This window comes from Archocentrus centrarchus, chromosome 7, assembly GCF_007364275.1.
Source record: "Archocentrus centrarchus isolate MPI-CPG fArcCen1 chromosome 7, fArcCen1, whole genome shotgun sequence".
NCBI lineage: Eukaryota > Metazoa > Chordata > Actinopteri > Cichliformes > Cichlidae > Archocentrus > Archocentrus centrarchus.
In genome coordinates this window covers 36,998,376-37,015,374 of record NC_044352.1, presented here as the reverse complement: position 1 = coordinate 37,015,374, position 16,999 = coordinate 36,998,376, and the positions used below count along the sequence as shown (strand labels likewise).

Here is a 16,999-nt window from a genome sequence, read left to right as displayed (position 1 = left end):
TACAAGGTCTTGAATAATCAGGCCCCATCTTATCTCAAAGACCTCATAGTACCATATCACCCCAACAGAGCACTTCACTCTCAGACTGCTGGCTTACTTGTAGTTCCTAGGATACTTAAGAGTAGAATGGGAGGCAGAGCCTTCAGCTTTCAGGCCCCTCCCTGAGCCTGGTTCTGATGGAGGTTTCTTCCTGTTAAAGGGTTAAAGTTTTTCCTTCCCACTGTCACCAAGTGCTGCTCATAGGGGGTCGTTCTGACTGTTGGGTTTTCTCTGTATTATTATTATAGGGTCTTTACCCACAATACAAAGCACCTTGGGGTGACTGTTTGTTGTGATTTAGAGCTATATGAATAAAATTGAATTGAACTGAATTAAACTCTACCACTTAGGACAGCAACTAGTCCCTGACTTGGAATGGGCACTTCACTCTTTTCTGGCTGAGGATCATGGCCTCAGAATTGCAGATGCTAATTGTGATATACGTTTAAGTAACCCTGGTCTATACAGCATCCTCCTCCACCCACCTGATCAGTTGACAGCTCAGCTCCTCTTCACCCTCTTGTCCACCAGTGAAAACTCCAATGTACAGGCACCAAGTTGAGGGGATACAAGGATACCTACCCCCAGCCCACCACCTCTCACCAAAGGCAATTCCAGATTGGAACAGAGTCCAGCCCCTCTCCAGAAGACTGGTTTCAGAGCCCAAGCTGTGCATTGAGGTGAGCCATATCTAACTGATATCTCTCAACCTCATGCACTAGTTCAGGCTTCTTCCCCACCAGAATATCCCAATAGCCAGCCTTGCTAGCTGGGGATCTGTCTGCCAGGGCCTCCACCCTTGGCTGCTGCCTGACAGTGCACGTCCTGTGGGTGGTGGGCCTACAGGAGAGCGGGTGCATGTCTCTTCTTTGGGTTGCACCTGGCTGGGCCCCATGGGCTAAGGCCCAGCGACCAGGCACTCTCCCTTGCACATCCGTCCTAGGCCTGGCTCCAGGGTGGGGCCCTGGTAAAGCTGTCCCAGACAGGGTGAACTGTTCCCTTGATCTTTCTCTCATAGGGGTCATCTGAATTGCTCTGTGTCTGGCCCCCTCACCCAGGACCAATTTGCCTTGGGCGACCCTACCAGGGGGCAAAAGCTCCTGGACAACGGCTCTTGGGATCCCCGGGGCACACAAACCCCTCCACCACAGTTTTTAAAACTTCCTTCAGCTCCTGCCCAAATTTGAAAAAGGCTGACTCCGCACAAAAGGATGCTGGGACAACTCCACTCAGTTTAAGCGCTTTATTGTCTTTTTGTTGGAGTTGCAAGCATTCGGTGCAGTGGCAAATGAGCAGGTGGATTAATGGATGAGTAGGTTGATAACCTTTGAACAGATAATAGACATGTACATGTCAAGATAAACTAGGATAAGATTCAAAATAGGTTTACTACCCACCCGTATGCAGTGCGCCTCACGCTGAAGCAAGCGCTCCTGCACTGAATGCTTGCAACTCCAACAAAAAGACAATGAAACACTTAAACTGAGTTGAGTTGTCCCAGCATCCTTTTGTGTGGAGTCAGCCTTTTTCATGTTTGGGCAGGAGCTGAAGGAAGTTTTAAAAAACTTGACATCCACGATAAGGTAGTGATTTGTGGAGGGGAGACTGAAAATCATACAGAAAAATTATTGCCTCAAGTCATTTTCTGCTAAAGGTGGTGGCCCAACAAGCTACTGTATCATATGGTGTACTTAGGTTATCACACACTTTGGTTTAGTAGTGTTGTTGCTCCATCTCAGCTTGTATTTACCTAATCTTATCCAGCTACAAACACATTCACATGAATCAGGTGGCACTGGTAGAATATGAACACAAACACGGTGGGTCTATTTTAGTGTCATTTGATAGAGAAATATGAAAAGGTTAAACACAAAATAAAAACTGAAAGCAACACAACTACTACAACTGTGGTCCGACTGTGTGTGATTAGCATTAAAAACTTAGTAAACCTGGAAAAGAAATATTATATTAATAAAGACCAGCCTATTTAAAGCCAGGAAGGAACCCCATCAAAAATGGGATCTGTCCAACTTTTCAGTATTACAGCTCTATCATAAAGACATGGGGCATCTGATGGAATTTAATTATTATTCCATTAATTTAGTGTAGCACATGGCAAGTTATGCCTAACAATAATTATTACTGATACTCATTAGGGAAATACAAAGAATTTTCAGAAATGATTAAAGATCTCAGTCTCCTCATTATCTACGCATGCAGGTCTGAGGCTGCTTCCAGGAATGTGATGCTACTGATTGGTCAAAAAGTGGTAATTTCATACTTGGTGATCTCTAATCTGGAACACAGCCTGCATCAGTTACCGTACCCACGTGCAAATAGAAGACGTGAAACCACCTTCGATTTACGGAAAACCCAGGATTCTCAGTGTTAAAGTGAAGTTCCCCGGATAATCCCAAATCCTGCTTTGTAATACAGGCGTGTGAAATCAGGCACTGAATCGTGTTCACTGTGTTCACTGGTTCTTTAGTAACAGTTTCCCAACTGTTAAGATGTGTGAGGACAAGGACCAAAATATGGGAGTCCAGCAGACAAGAACAACAAAAATCAAACTAAAAGACCGACGACAACATCCCCACAGGGAGAAATCCTAAAAATCACAAGGACCAGGAAAAAGAAGGGGTCGGACAGGCCTACATATGCACAAAGTCAGGATGCAGCAAGATGCAGCTGAACATAACTCACACAGGTGAGAACAATCAGGAAATGAGGGGGAAACACACAAGTCAAAAGATACAAAAGATCCTTAACCTTTAAAGTAAAAGAGGGTGTAACCAAAAGACACACACCGACACATTCCCACTGAGCATGAAGACAGACGCTCTCTCGCTGAGTGTGGATAGTAAGAGAGTCTAAAGCTGATAAGACATTGCTGATGACCATCAATAACAAAATCAGTTCTTAGAAATAACTTTAAGATAAGATAAGATAAAACTTTAATGATCCCACGAAGGGGAAATTTGTGCATTACAGCAGCTCAGTACAGAGAAAAAATGAAAAGGATGAGTAAGAACAAATGAACTAAACTAAAACTAAAATAGAATAGAATAAAATAAAATAGCAAAAAAACTATACACATATACATAAGCACTATATACATAAATATATATATCAGTGTCAATACACACATTTACATATACACACACATCAAAACACTATATACAGATATCAAAACATTATATACATTTGTAGCCAGTAAGGTACACAGCATACACGGTATGCATTATATGGGTGAGTGTAATAAATAAAATGTATCTGGACTGTAAGGATAAAGTGATGCAGAGGAGGTAAAGTGTCCAAGTGACTCAAGACATCATGATGTGTTGTACAGTCTAACTGCTGTTGGGATGAATGACTGTGAAAGCGCTCCTTCCTGCAGTGAGGATGTTTCAGTCTCTGACTGAAGGAGCTGCTCAGTTCCCCCACGGTCTCATGCAGAGGGTGATGGGGTTTGTTCATGATGGATGTCAGCTTGGCTAACATCCTCCTCTCACCCACCACCATCACAGACTCCAGAGGACATCCCAACACAGAGCTGGACCTCTGCACCAGTTTGTCGATCCTGCTCCTGTCCCTTTCGGTGCATCCACCCCCCCAGCAGGCCACTGCATAGAAAAGGGCAGATGCTACCACTGTGTCATAAAAGGTCTTTAGCCCCCCCCGGCGCTGCCACTGATTTACAGGAAAAACAGCTACAATCCGTCAGATTCCCCGTGCTCTATCTTAGTGAGACAGCTGTGATATTGATAACTTGCACAGTTTTTGACAGCTTTCTTTCCTGAATCAGGACTTCAGAAATAAAAAGAGTACGTTGAACTTGCTTTATGGTACCCGGGCCAGGCAGACAAAAGTGAGAGAGCCAAACACGAGAACAAAATCAGAGCAGGAAGAACTCAAAACACTGCACAGTAAACCATCGTGAAAGGCATCAACGTCCATGAAACCCAAACATTGACAAGAACTCGTGATACAATAAAGTGAGGCTCAGCATCACTGCGATGAGACATGAAAACAGGACCCCAACCCTGAACCCACAGACAGAGCAAATCCACAGTGGCACACACAAAGAGGGTGGCTGGTGGGAGTGTGCAGTTCCTTCAGTGTATACATGTTTGACACTGACTGTGTTTGTTGTAGGGACTGCCCTGTGAAGTGGCTCACAGCCTACTCCCATTACTCTCCTGGAAACCCCTAAGCTGCTGAAGAGCAGCAGGAAGAAGGTGTGGAGGAGGAAGAAGGGTCTGAAACGTCTGTATGCTGCATTCAGATTAAAGACTTGTTGAGTGTGATTCGGCTGTTACAGTAAGATAGCTGTGCCCATACCTGACAAGTGTGTTTGTACTCAGTTATTCTGAAAAATAAATGAATAAATGAATCTGGGGTTTCTGGGTGTTTCATCATTGTTCTCATGACCTGAAAGTTTGCTCCAGTCAGCAGGTGAGGGGTCACATCTCTCCTGCAAACATTGTTCACGTCCTTTCACATTTTTCTGTCTCAGTGCCAAACACAGACGTTCTCTGTTCCTCTCATCAGTTATTTTTTATCAAATATATGTCACAGAATTTATGTTTGCTTTCCTTTCCTGCACAGCAGTGTATTATTACTGTACAATGTTGCATGTGGGGACACACAGTCCCTCCAGCATCACTGTCTTATTCAATAAAAAGTGTACTTGGACTGTTTTTACTGGCTGATTAATATGAGGCACGCTAGTGAGGACATTATGTGTGGGACAGAGCCAAAAATACACTACTGTGTGTGTGTGTGTGTGTGTGTGCATTATGCCTCCATCACAGTTCACTTACACCTCTGTTGTGTTAAAGAAGTGAGCCAGTGCCAGTGGACAGTCTACAGAGGGCTGCATCAGACTTTGACAAACACATAAGACTTGTTGACACGATGGTAAATAAAGAATTCAGTCTACACGTGTTCAAGCTGTTACTCCACCATCACAGTCAGCGTCCAACGTTTTATACAGCTCAACAAACACGACCGAAAGCACAAACTGTTTCTGTGCAGTTTACCACAAAAGCTGATGAACAGCTGCTGTATTTCCCAGAAAGAGATGAAATGTTAATACACGACACTCTCAGAGATGGAGACGGAGGAAAGAAAGAGAGGAGAGATTTGTTTTCAACGGTCAGGACAGTTCAGCAAGTCACATTTGATAAACTGGGAATTTAAAGCTTATGTTTTATGTCCTGATTCTTTTTAGTTTTAAAATCTGATATCAGCTATTTACATGAAACATTGCTGAATCATGTTTTTGTGAATCATTTTGCAAAATAAACTTAAGTGTACTAATTTTGTGTTATTGACAGGTTCAGTGAACGTGCCAGGCAGTTAGTGCAGACAGCACTGGTTAGTCTGCAGTACTGTGAGGGCGTTTACAGTGATTCAGCCTGTTCATGGTCAGTGGCAGGTTACAACAGTTATCATTATTATATAAATGACATATTACCAATAGTATATTCAAGGTGATGGTGCTGATTAGCGCCACTCACCCAATTTTATTGTTTATAGCATTATTTAAGTGCCTTGAGGCGACTGATGTTGTGATTTGATGCAAATTAAATAAAAGTGAACTGAATTATACGGTGCAGCAGTTAAAAATCTGCCATACAGGTTGTGAAACATCTGCTTATATCTTGTTGAATTCATTGCAGCCCTAAATCCATAAAGAACTGCAGGATGATTCATTATTTTGGTTCATTGTTACATTTATTATATACATATTTATATTTCTAGTATTCTGGCACTCCGGACCAGCAGGTGGCGGTAATGGAACAGCGGCATGCTCTTTTCACTCAAGAGCAACGAGGAAGCGGCGCAGCTGTTCCGTGGGTGCTAAATGTTTTTAGCCGTGTGGAGGGACTCCTGAAGAGCAGGAAGAATGGCAGACGAAGCCCCGTTCCAGCTCCTACACAGCGAGCTGATTCACTACATTTACAAGTCAGCTGACGGAGAGGCGGTAAGGAGCGCTCAGCTCGCCGGTTCTCCGGGAAAGTGGAAAAGCTGATGTTAATCTGTCTCTTCATCCTGTATTTAGGAGAATGGGAGAAATATCACCAAACTGGAGAACATGGGGTTCCGAGTGGGACAAGGCTTGATAGAGAGGTAATAACCAGAGCACGACACTTCCCGTCAGGTTAGTTACAGCTTTAACGCTGAACAGTGCAGTGGAAAGGCTCAGGTTCAAGGTTTTTTAAGGTCTCTCGTTTATGAAATACAGCTGCCTGTTTGAAAATATTTTACTGCAGAAGTGTTCAGATTGACTGACACTGACAGACAGCACAGGATGGAGCTGAGCCAGGCTCTGGGTGGAGGGAAGAGTTACCAGATGCCTGGATAATACAGCTGAAGTGCTGCCAAGGAGGTGTTTGGTTTATCCTCTGGGCAGAGGAAAGAGCACAAGGAGACTTAGTGAAGGAATGAGGACGTACAGGAAAGTATTCAAAGAGGCAGCACGGTGGTTAGCATTATTGTCTCACAGCAAGAAGGTTCTGGGTTCAAATTCACCATCTGGTCTGGGAGTTTGCAGGTTCTCTGGCTTCCTCCCACGGTCCACAGACAGTTAAATTAATTGGTGGCTCTAAGTTGCCCATAAGTGTGAATGGTTGTCTGTCTCTCAGCATCAGCCCTGCGGCAGTGCGGTGACCTGCTCACAGTGTACCCTGCCTCTCGCCCTATGGCAGCTGGGATGGGCACCAGCCTTTCTTTAGCGAAGAAAAAGTGGGATCGTCAGGGAGAAAGTAGACAGCAGTAGTTGGAGGTCAGGAGTGCAGCAAAGGAAAAGGCTCATAGCTGTATGTGAGGGTGGTGCACGGCATGTATGAGGACAGTGAGACAGTAGTGAGGTGTGCAGTAGGAGTGACAGATGGGTTCAAGGTGGGGGTGTCATTACATCAGGGATCTGATCTGAGCTTCGTCTATGATGCTTGCAGATGGCACTGATCTGCAGTCAGTGTAGGGAGCAGGTGGAAGAGATCCTGGAGAGGTGGACAAAGAATGTTGAATATGGACCTTACACGAAAAACATTGTTGATCGCAGCGGGACTTTTTAATTGTCTTCTAGCCTGTGGGTTACTTATGAGAACAGGGCCCCGTAAAGGCCGTAGGTACGTAGCCCAGTGACAGGACTTCTTTGAGCAGTCTTGTAGGAATGGGTTCTAATAACAGTAAAACGCAAGACTATTGCAAATAAGACAGAAGATTTATGTTGTAGAATATAGTTAATCTGATCATTTAGTACACAGAGCAGTAAAATAAACATGTTAATTCAGGTATTTTATGTGCACTCTCAGTGCTGCTGCTTATTTCTAAGAGGACGGTTGCACATTTGAGCTCTGAAACTTTAAATTGAATAAATGTTCACATTAAAGGTTACTGTCCTACAGCCTATAAAGGACAGCTCAAAGGGAAATTATTATTCACTGATTCTTGGTGTGTCCTGTGTTATAATAGCTGCAATTTCAACAGTGCAAAAGAGCTCTAGCAGCAGATTAGAATTAAGTATAACACCATTCTACATTTTCTGCATCACCAAATTAATACTTGCACATTTCAGTGGCTTCATTCAGTGGTTTTAGTAAGGTACAGCTGCACATATGAAACATATTCCATTAGCAGAGGGGAAACTAGAGATCTATAATCTATACCTAAAATATGCTGTAAATAAAACATGTGGCACTTTGAGCCAATTTTAAACTGAAACTCCCAACATAACCTGTTCAGCATAGGTTACCATGGTGACTGGTTCTTATAGAGTGCTTTTCTACTCAAAGTACTTTATACAACACGTTTGCATTCACCCATTGACACATACATTCATACATTCATACAAGCACTTTTTTTTCCCTACATCTAAGTTTTTTCTGTCTAACATTCGTGCACACGTTCATACTCCAGTGAATACACTGGGAGCAGTTCAGGGCAGTATCTTTCAATTCAATTCAATTTTATTTATATAGCACCAAATCACAACAGTCGCCTCAATGCACTTTGTATTGTAGGTAAAGACCCTACAATAACTTGTGGCATGGCATGCATACTGGAGCAGCCAGGAATCAAACCTTAGTAGGTGACCTGCTCTACCTCCTGAGCTGCAGCCACCCCTTACCTGTAGCCAGGTGAAAAGAGCCACTCCTGTGACGCAGAACACTCTGTCTTTAAGCTTGACACCAAAACATAAATGTCACTTCACAGCACACCCCTCAGACAAATTCTTCATGTCCTTGTTCCTTACTGCAGGGGCAGCTAAGAGTTTCCCATAAAACAGCCACCTAGTGGTGAAATTTTAAATAAAAATGTTCAAATTCTGATTACAAATAGTTTCTAATGAGTGGTGTTAAATATGTTGAGCATTCTGTTAAAAGATGTTTGCATTTTTAAGAGGCGGGGCCCTCCCTTTTTGCATGTACACATAGTCTCAGATGATTAAAAATCAATCCCAGATTTATGGGTGAAGAGTTCCTGTCATATTACTGTCTGTGGTGCATGTGCACAGTTTGTGAACGAGCTCCATTCTCCTGTAATACGGCAGATGAACGATGTTCGCTTTGTTTGTCTCTTTTCTTTTCTTTAGACTGACTAAAGACACGGCCCGCTTTAAGGATGAGCTGGACATCATGAAGTTTGTATGTAAAGACTTCTGGACCTGCGTATTCAAGAAGCAGATTGACAACCTTAGAACCAATCACCAGGTAGGTGGGAAATCTCTCTGTCTTCTTTCTGTTATGCTGACATCACCACAGAACGCACTCTGAGTCAGTAGGCTCAGTCTCGAACAACTGAAAGAATTCATTTTTTGTCATACATATCTATAATGTATAATATATATATGCTTTTTGTTCTGTTGATGTGTGTCATTGATGGTGTCATCATGTGTTTTAGGGCATCTATGTTCTGCAGGACAATAAGTTCAGATTTCTGAGTCATCTGTCAGTGGGAAAACAGTACCTGGATCACGCCCCAAAGGTGCTCTTCATTCTTCTGTTGATGCTGTCTCACTTTACTGATCTGTTTTAAAAGGCTTCCCATCCTTTCTCACACTGCCTCTTTTCCTGAGTACCACATTAGACGCCCTTTCATACGTCATACATTTCATACATTTATAAACTTGGTGCATCTTGGTGTGAGTCCTCAAAGACGTTTACACCAAAAGTTGGGATTAAGTTGAAGGGAGGACCTGCAGGGGTCTATGTGTGCAAACATTCTGGAGAAACTCCAAACTGGTGACACAGTTGGGGTGAATTAAGCCTGGACTGTAAAGAAATTACATTCTCACTTCATATAACATGTTACTGTAGCGTATGAGCAGGCTGCCTTTCCCAAGGAAGCTGAGTGCAACAAAATGAGGAAGATTGTCACTCAGCTGTGGTGAGTTCACGGTACCTTGCTGTGGGCTGCTGGGGCAGCAGCCTCAGAGTCGGTGACACAAACAGACTGAATAAAGCGTTCAGGAAGGCGGACTCTGCGACCGGCTGCAAGCCGTTATCCATCACGGATAATCCCGTCCACCCTCTGCACTGACAGCCTGATTCAGCTCTGCTGGTACAGATTACTTTAGTTCCTCTTTATCATTAATGTTCCAATCAGCAGTTTTCTTTAAGCCAAGTCAAATCTCAGAATAAACTTTGCTCAGTGGTTCATAGTCTCTCCATCACATTTCACTCCCCTTAAGCACAGAGAGCAGAGCTGAGCTTGATGCTGCTCAGACTTGAACCTGTCTTATCAAAGTTAACAGAGAAAAAACTGGTAGAAGTCCAAGATGACATCAAGGAGGATTGAAGAGTTTCAGAACAGAGAATTCCCTTGTTTTCCATCCATCCATTTCCTTCCGCTTATCCGGGGCGGGTCGCGGGGCAGCGGTCTAAGCAGAGCAGCCCAGGCCTCCCTCTTCCCAACCACCTCCACCAGCTCATCCAGGGGTGACACCGAGGTGTTCCCAGGCCAGCCGAGAGCTGTAGTCTCTCCAACGTGTCCTGCGGTCTACCTGGGGCTTCCTCCCAGTAGGACGTGCCCCTCCCGCATGACCGCACTCCTCCGTGAATCACCACCATGATGTGGTGGAGGGGTTTGTGTGTCCCAGTGATGTTAAGTTGCATCAGTCTTGTTGCTGTAAACACACGAGTACTCAGCAGAATGGCACGTTACATTTAAATTCAGCTCCTGGCTGCTCGAGTCTGCATGCCAGTGTATGCAGAGACGGGACTAAACCCCTCAGTGCTCTTTGATGAATGTGTGTGAATGTGTGTGTGAGGCATGCTGTGTAGAGTAGAAAAGCACTCTATAAGAACCAGTTCATTTACCATTTAAAGGACATTTAGAGGTTGAATGTGGATGTTTATCTGCATGCAGTCCCTCTCCTCAAACTGTTCAGTACTGAGTGTCCACAGATTGCTCGCTGATACTTGATTGATGCAGACTAAAGCTTGGACCAATGCCACAGGCCGCCCTTACTAGATGGGCCTTTAAAATACAGCAATATGATACACACAGAACCAGCCATTTGAAAACAGTCATTGTACGATGATACAGTAGAGTACCATGAAGTCACAAGCATCAGTTGAAATGTTTAGTTATGAGTTCTGTTTCCACAAAGATCTCTGTCTGAATGAGGATTAGAAACGTTCCTGTTCCTCATGCCAAAACCCTGGGAGCACCTCCACGAGCTCTTCACTTACTCAGAAGTAAAAACATGCCTGGGTAGAAAAACACTGGTTTGTGGATCGGCCTCCCCACACTACAGGCCTCAGCATTATTGAAGCAGTGTGGGGTCCTCCTGGCAGAGAACAGAACCAAAGGCAGAAACATCCAAAGAGCAGCTTTGAAGGTCCTTCAGGAATCTGGAGAGCCGTTCCTGAAGACTTAAAGGAGTGACAGGAAGCTGCCTCAGAGAGTTCAGGCTGAGCTCATAAAGGAGGTCACAACAAGCTGGTCAGAAGTGTACACTCTGTTTTTACCTTACATATTTCCATTTATTTTCACACGTTTTCATTGAATTGTTTTCCCAGCAAAACATAAAGAAAAGAGGGTGGCTCAAGACTTTTACACAGTACTGTATGAAATACATAATGCTTGACTCATAAAATCATTTTTATTTTACAAACTGACAAACATACACAGTAACACACTGTTATATAATGATTAGTAATTGTTCTGCACTTAATGAACATGTTTGTCATTTCTGAGCTTGGCTGATAACTAAGACACATTAATAACCGTCTCTGCTGTTTGGTTGGAGCTCAAGTGGTTTAATAGCAGTTGTGGTGCCATGTTTGAAGACCTTTCACTCCCACCACATGACATAAACACCTGTTTTCCTCCCTGCAGTATCTGGCCTTCACATGTGGTTTGGTGAGAGGAGGTCTGTCCGGTCTGGGAGTGAAGAGTATTGTCACTGCTGAGGTGTCCGTCATGCCTTCGTGTAAGGATTCATCATTTAAAAATAATTTTTATTCACCCACATTTGTCTGCCATCATCTGCACACTGAGGTTTGGGGGTTTGTTTTCTGAGGAAATAACATAAAATATCATTGAACGGTTCAGAGACGGTTTGTCACCCACATACAGGGTAAAATGCGCTTCAGATATTTTAAAGGAGAAATGCTTGTGTGATTTTATTTGCATGAATCCGACTTGCAGTTAAGGTATAGTTTTTGATTTTTACCAACGGAGTCACGGAGTATGTGAACAGTGCTGTGAAGAGAGCCTCGGACAGGATCGCGAGTTTGAAGCTGGAGATCGAAGTGGTGACAATGAATGTTGTCAGAGGAAGAAAGCAGGAGGCTGCGTGTCCGGCACAGAGAGGTGGCAAAAGAAAAGGCTTGCAGTGAGCTGTGTGTGAGGATGGACACCAAGGAAGGAGAAGAGGACTGAAAGGAGGTGCAGCAGGTTAGAGTGATGAAGAGTTTAATGTGTGCTGAGAAGGTGGAAGGAGTACTTTGAGGAGCGGATGAACGTAGAAAATGAAAGAGAGGAGGACGGATGGAGAAGTGCAGAGGATTGGTGTGAAGAAAGTGAGCACAGCTGTAAAGAGGATGAAGAGTGGAAAGGCAGATGGTCCAGATGTCATACCTGTGGAGGTATGGAGATGTCTGGAAGAGAGGGCAGAATCATGGAGGATGGCTGAGGGATGAAGAAGTGCACTCGTACTGATTTTCCAAGAACAAGGCTGATGTGCAGAGCTGCAGTAACTACAGAGGGGTGAAGGGAATGAGCCATACTATGAAGCTGTGGGAAAGAGCTGTTGAAGAGAGGTGATCGGTGAGCAGCAGGATGGCTTCATGCTGAGTAAGAGCACGACAGATGTGATGTTGGCTTTGAGAGTGCTGATGGAGAAGGTCAGAAGGAGCTTCACTGTGTCTTTGTGGATCCAGACAGAGCAGATGATGGGTAGTACTGCATGAAGAAGTCAGGAGTGGCAGAGAGGTATGTGAGGGTGGTGCTGGCAGCTAGTGCTAATAGCTGTGCCCACTTGTTAATTGTGGTAATAGTGAACTGTTCCAATAGCGACCCGCTGAAATTCTCAACCGCTTGCTCGAACCCTGAAATGAGAGGAGATAAAACGGCAGAGGGAGTGAAGGTAGATGAGCTTAGATACCTGGGTCCCACCATCCAAAGAAACAGACAGTACACAAGAGAGGTGAAGAAGAGCGTGCAGGCAGGGTGGAGCAGGTGGAAACGAGTGAAGGGTGATCTGTGACAGAAGGAGAGCAGCAAGAGTGAAAGGGACAGTTTACAAGATGGCAGTGAGACCTGCTGCGATGGATGGTTTGGAGACGGTGGCTCTGAGACAAAGACAGCTGAGGATGTTCAGATCGTCATTGGCGTGACCAGGATGGACAGGATTAAAAACGAGTCCATCAGAGGGATGGCTCAGGTCGAGTAGTTTGGAGACAAAGTCAGAGAGGCTGAGGTGGTTTGGACATGTGCAGAGGAGGGACAGTGGACACACTGGACAAAGGATGATGAAGATGGAGCTGCAGGCAGGAGGAGAAGAGGAGGACCTCAGAGAAGCTTCATGGATGCAGTGAAGGAGAACATGCAGAGGGCTGGTGTGACAGAGGAAGGTGCTGGGATAGGGTGAGATGGAGGCAGCTGATCTACTGAGGCGCCCCCTGAAGGGAGCAGCAACTGTTGGTCATACCATGTATGCCTTTAAGTGTTGTTTATCAGACTCAAGGTTTATTGGTCACATGCACAGCTATTAACAGTACAGCGCACAGTGAAATGTATTTTGTACCAGCGGCCGATACGTAGTAAAGAAATATATAAATAAGAGAATGAAAATAATTCACATTATACAGAGTTCTTCCCTGTAGAAGGTCATTTGTAATGACTGGTTACATTAGTTTGAAATACTTGAAACACTAACGGAGGTGAGGTGATTGTTGCTAATATGCACACTGACTTTCCTCTGACGGTTGAATGAAGCTCAAATATTGTTTTTTAAGTTTGAGTGAAACAAACTGAGCAGATGGGAGATTGTTTTTCTCACCACTGTCACCACATGTGTCCATTCATAGGGAATTAGGTTTCACTCTATAATACTGTATGCTGCCTGGCTTAGCCTGCATCAAAATGAACAAAGACCTTTGAAAAGGACATTTTTTTTCTGGGTTTTTCTTTTTGTGTCGACTAACATGCTTTCTTCTGTCTTTTTGGCTCTGTAGGTAAATTCCAGGTCATGATCCAGAAAATGTAGGACCAGCAGAGGTTACTCATCAAGCAGCACTCTTCCCTGGTGTCACGTTGCCTTGAATATTTGTTAGAAAGGGAAATATCACGAATACTAATAAGTAAAACTTTATCTTGACACTTGAGGGATCACAGTGGGATTAGCAGGCTGTGGATGTGCCACACTCACATTGTCATGTGTGTAAAAATACTGTCCGATAACATTACCATTATTTCTGCTAACAGATGCATAATACTGTAATCTCTTTGAGGTAGTCTGTGCTGCTAAATGAACGTTTGGCTTAATGGGAGCGCTTTGGCACCACCTGGTGGTACAAAGTGTACTGCACGTGTGGTCTGATCGCTATAAAAACTAAAAACAGGCTTCACAAATTATTAGACCACCTGTCATAAAAACAGGAAAACAGAAATATTTTTGGAAATTTGGCAAAAATGTTTTTAAAATTAAAAATTATATTGTTATTGATTTATTAAGCAAATTAATTCACATTTTATACTCAAATTTAAGCCAGGCACTAGAAGTCATTTTTCTGTGAAGGAATGCAAATAAATAACTAATTTGGTGTTTTAATCAAAAAATAATGTGCTTTACTTTTTTCCAGCCTTATTGTAAAACAGAAAATTCATGGATAACAATGATATTTTAGCATTAAAAATATAATTTTGATTAAAGAGCTTGCACAGACTGATGAATTAACCTTTAGAGAAGCATAAAAAATGATTTAGGTAATTATTAATGCTGTTAATTTAGGGCAGCTGTGGCATAAATGTCACAGTGGGTGGTGGGCTAATAAATCTGTTAATAACTCGTCTGTTGTTCCAGCCCTGCCTGTGAAGCTGTCAAAAATAACAAAAATAAACAGCAGATTATTGGAGGACACGTGCCCCCCCCCCATCAGCTCCCCAAACACTGCTCTTTGAAAACCCCGTGCTCAGAAAACTTTGGCTGCGTCCACACAAACATTTTTCAAAAATGTGGATTTGTCCAAGTTTGTGCTGAAAAATATCTCCGTCCCAGCAGCAGGTGGCGCTATAACCCTAACAGTCAAAACAGTCAAAAGCAGACAAACAGTAACACAACGCAGTGACGCTGTGAAACAAAATCTGTTTTCCCAGAAATCTCCAAAATGCCGTTTACATGCTGACAAAGAAAATGTTGCGTTTACCAAAGTCCCCGTGCCTGTGTCGATACATCCTCAGAAGAAGAGAAAGTGTGTGTGTGTCTTTATTTAAAGGCTGACCTCAGTGTAACCAAATACAAGCCAATGAATGAGGATGTTTGCAGTGCAGTTTGCTGCAGGGCAGCAGTCCTGTGAACACGTGGAAATGATACAGCATAAGTGTACTTTATGTCCTGCCCTTCAGGTTGCAATAAATTTCAGTGTGAAAACCTCTGAGTCTCTCACTGGGTTGTTCACTGTTCTGCCAAACGTGTCAGTCAGGATCAGACCACCACATCCAAGCACACAGTGAGCTCTGCTGCTGGGCTCTAACACATTGGGCCTTGTGTATAAAGTTTTCCCATTCAAACACAACCCTGCAGTAGAGACGGCAGCAAACAGAACAGCAGCTGAGGGCCAGTGAGACCAGCAGGAAATGGTCCTGATGTTGTGAAAGCAGCTCAGATTAGGAGGAGTCACTTCACTTTGCTGGGAACTACTGACAGTTAACATTAGAAAACCCCTGAAGGACCTCACAGCTGGGTACCAGCACCACAGAAGGGGAGCTGTCACAAAGTGGATAAGGATCAATATGTTTTGGAGCTAGGTGAACAGAATCTTGTCAAACAGCTTTTGAAATGATCATTGATAAGATCATTGTGTTGGGTTTTGCTGAGCCAAAGTTGCCATGTATCTAATATCTACAGATGCAGCACATCTGGGTTAGGAGCAGTGCTCTATGAAGAGCTGCTGGAGAGGTGCATGTAAGGCAGAGCTATCCTGTCCTATCCCCGACTGACTGATGCTTCACTGAACCCTCTCAGCAGACAGGAAGAGCCAGGGACAAACACAAGATTACTGCCCTAAAATGAAAATATTATAGTAACATACATTTCCCCTGCACACACAAACCTTAATCTGCACAATATCAGATTTGACGTAAATACTTTAAGCATGCATCCTTTCATGTCTCAGCTACTGTCAGGGTCCTGGGCCGTGTGCCCAGCGTTTTGTGTTCTGTTTTCACTGACTTTTGTTATGTCCTAGTTTGTTTTGGTCTTGATTATTGATCTTAGTTTCCTGTCTCGGTAGCTTTGCTTTGGTTCCTTTTGTTCCTGTCTCCTCTGCATCTCTGTCCTGTGTTTCATGTTTTACCGTATTTTTCAGACTATAAGTCGCTCCAGAGTATAAGTCGCACCAGCCAGAAAATGCATAATAAAGAAGAAAAAAATATATAAGTCGCATTTTTTTTTGAGGGGGGGGGGGGGTTGATAGAATCTGAGACCCAGAGCAGACATTTCATCTTAAAAGGCAATTTAAAATAATAATGGATTAAAGAACAGGCCGAACACGGTTACGCCTACATTATGCTAACGTAACACATTCAGCTTCATGACGCATAGACAACAAACTAAGGACATGTTCGGTATGTTAATGTAACATTAACAGTTATTCAGATAACCTGAGCATAAAGAACATGCTAACAAGTTCACCAAACCATCAATCCATTGAATTCTTCATCCTCGGTGTCACTTCTAAACAACTCCGTAGGTAGACGACGCACTGCTTCCTCTTCTGTGTCGCTTTCATCAGACTCGTCGTCAGTTGCAGTTCCAATTATTCCGGCCTTTCTGAATCCCGACAGGATGGTTTCGGTTGTCACTGAAGCCCACGCTTTGTTGATCCATCCAATGACTTCCAGGAAAGTTGGGTGGCGCATTCTCCCAGTTGCCGTGAAGCTGTGCTCTCCATCCATCATCCACTGCTCCTACAGGTTATGCAAGACTGCCTTAATGTCAAGTGTCTGAGTATTTTGGTTAATGTGTTAATAATTTCACATATAAGTCGCTCCGGAGTATAAGTCGCACCCCTGGCCCCGACTTATAGTCCAGAAATTACGGTACTCTCATAGTCCTGTGTTCCTGGTGCTAAAAACTGACTACCCAGGGTTGAGACCAGGAAGCAGAGTTGCAGTCTTACACGCCTCTCTGCACCTTCTCTCCTCCTGCCATCCCCCCAAAACCCCATCCCCATAGAGTCAGTGCCTGCTCCCAGACCACCAAAAACCAAAGCTAAAATCA

At 43.7% G+C, this 16,999-nt stretch overlaps 2 protein-coding genes across 2 annotated transcripts in view; both read left to right on the top strand.

The window, feature by feature from the left end:
- Positions 1-4,527, top strand: part of foxp3b (forkhead box P3b) — a 29,356-nt gene extending 24,829 nt beyond the window's left edge. Inside the window, exon 12 of the mRNA XM_030734364.1 lies at positions 4,195-4,527. Coding sequence (XP_030590224.1) covers positions 4,195-4,252 — 58 coding nt within the window. The 3' untranslated portion in view covers positions 4,253-4,527. The remainder of the gene's footprint in view (positions 1-4,194) is intronic.
- Positions 4,528-5,880: 1,353 nt separating this feature from the next.
- Positions 5,881-15,221, top strand: trappc6b (trafficking protein particle complex subunit 6B). The gene is made up of 6 exons (XM_030734754.1): positions 5,881-6,028; positions 6,107-6,174; positions 8,642-8,759; positions 8,950-9,033; positions 11,392-11,485; positions 13,734-15,221. The coding sequence occupies exons 1-6, from the start codon at positions 5,951-5,953 to the stop codon at positions 13,763-13,765; spliced, it is 474 nt and encodes a 157-aa protein (XP_030590614.1). The 5' UTR covers positions 5,881-5,950; the 3' UTR covers positions 13,766-15,221.
- The last annotated feature ends 1,778 nt before the right edge of the window (positions 15,222-16,999 follow it).

Bases quoted from the DNA above. Each gene is read 5' to 3' on its own strand.
- trappc6b (XM_030734754.1), top strand. From the start codon at position 5,951: ATGGCAGACGAAGCCCCGTTCCAGCTCCTACACAGCGAGCTGATTCAC. The intron at 9,034-11,391 runs GTGCTCTTCATT...TCCTCCCTGCAG, and splicing joins ACCTGGATCACGCCCCAAAG to TATCTGGCCTTCACATGTGG. The intron at 11,486-13,733 runs GTAAGGATTCAT...TTGGCTCTGTAG, and splicing joins GGTGTCCGTCATGCCTTCGT to GTAAATTCCAGGTCATGATC.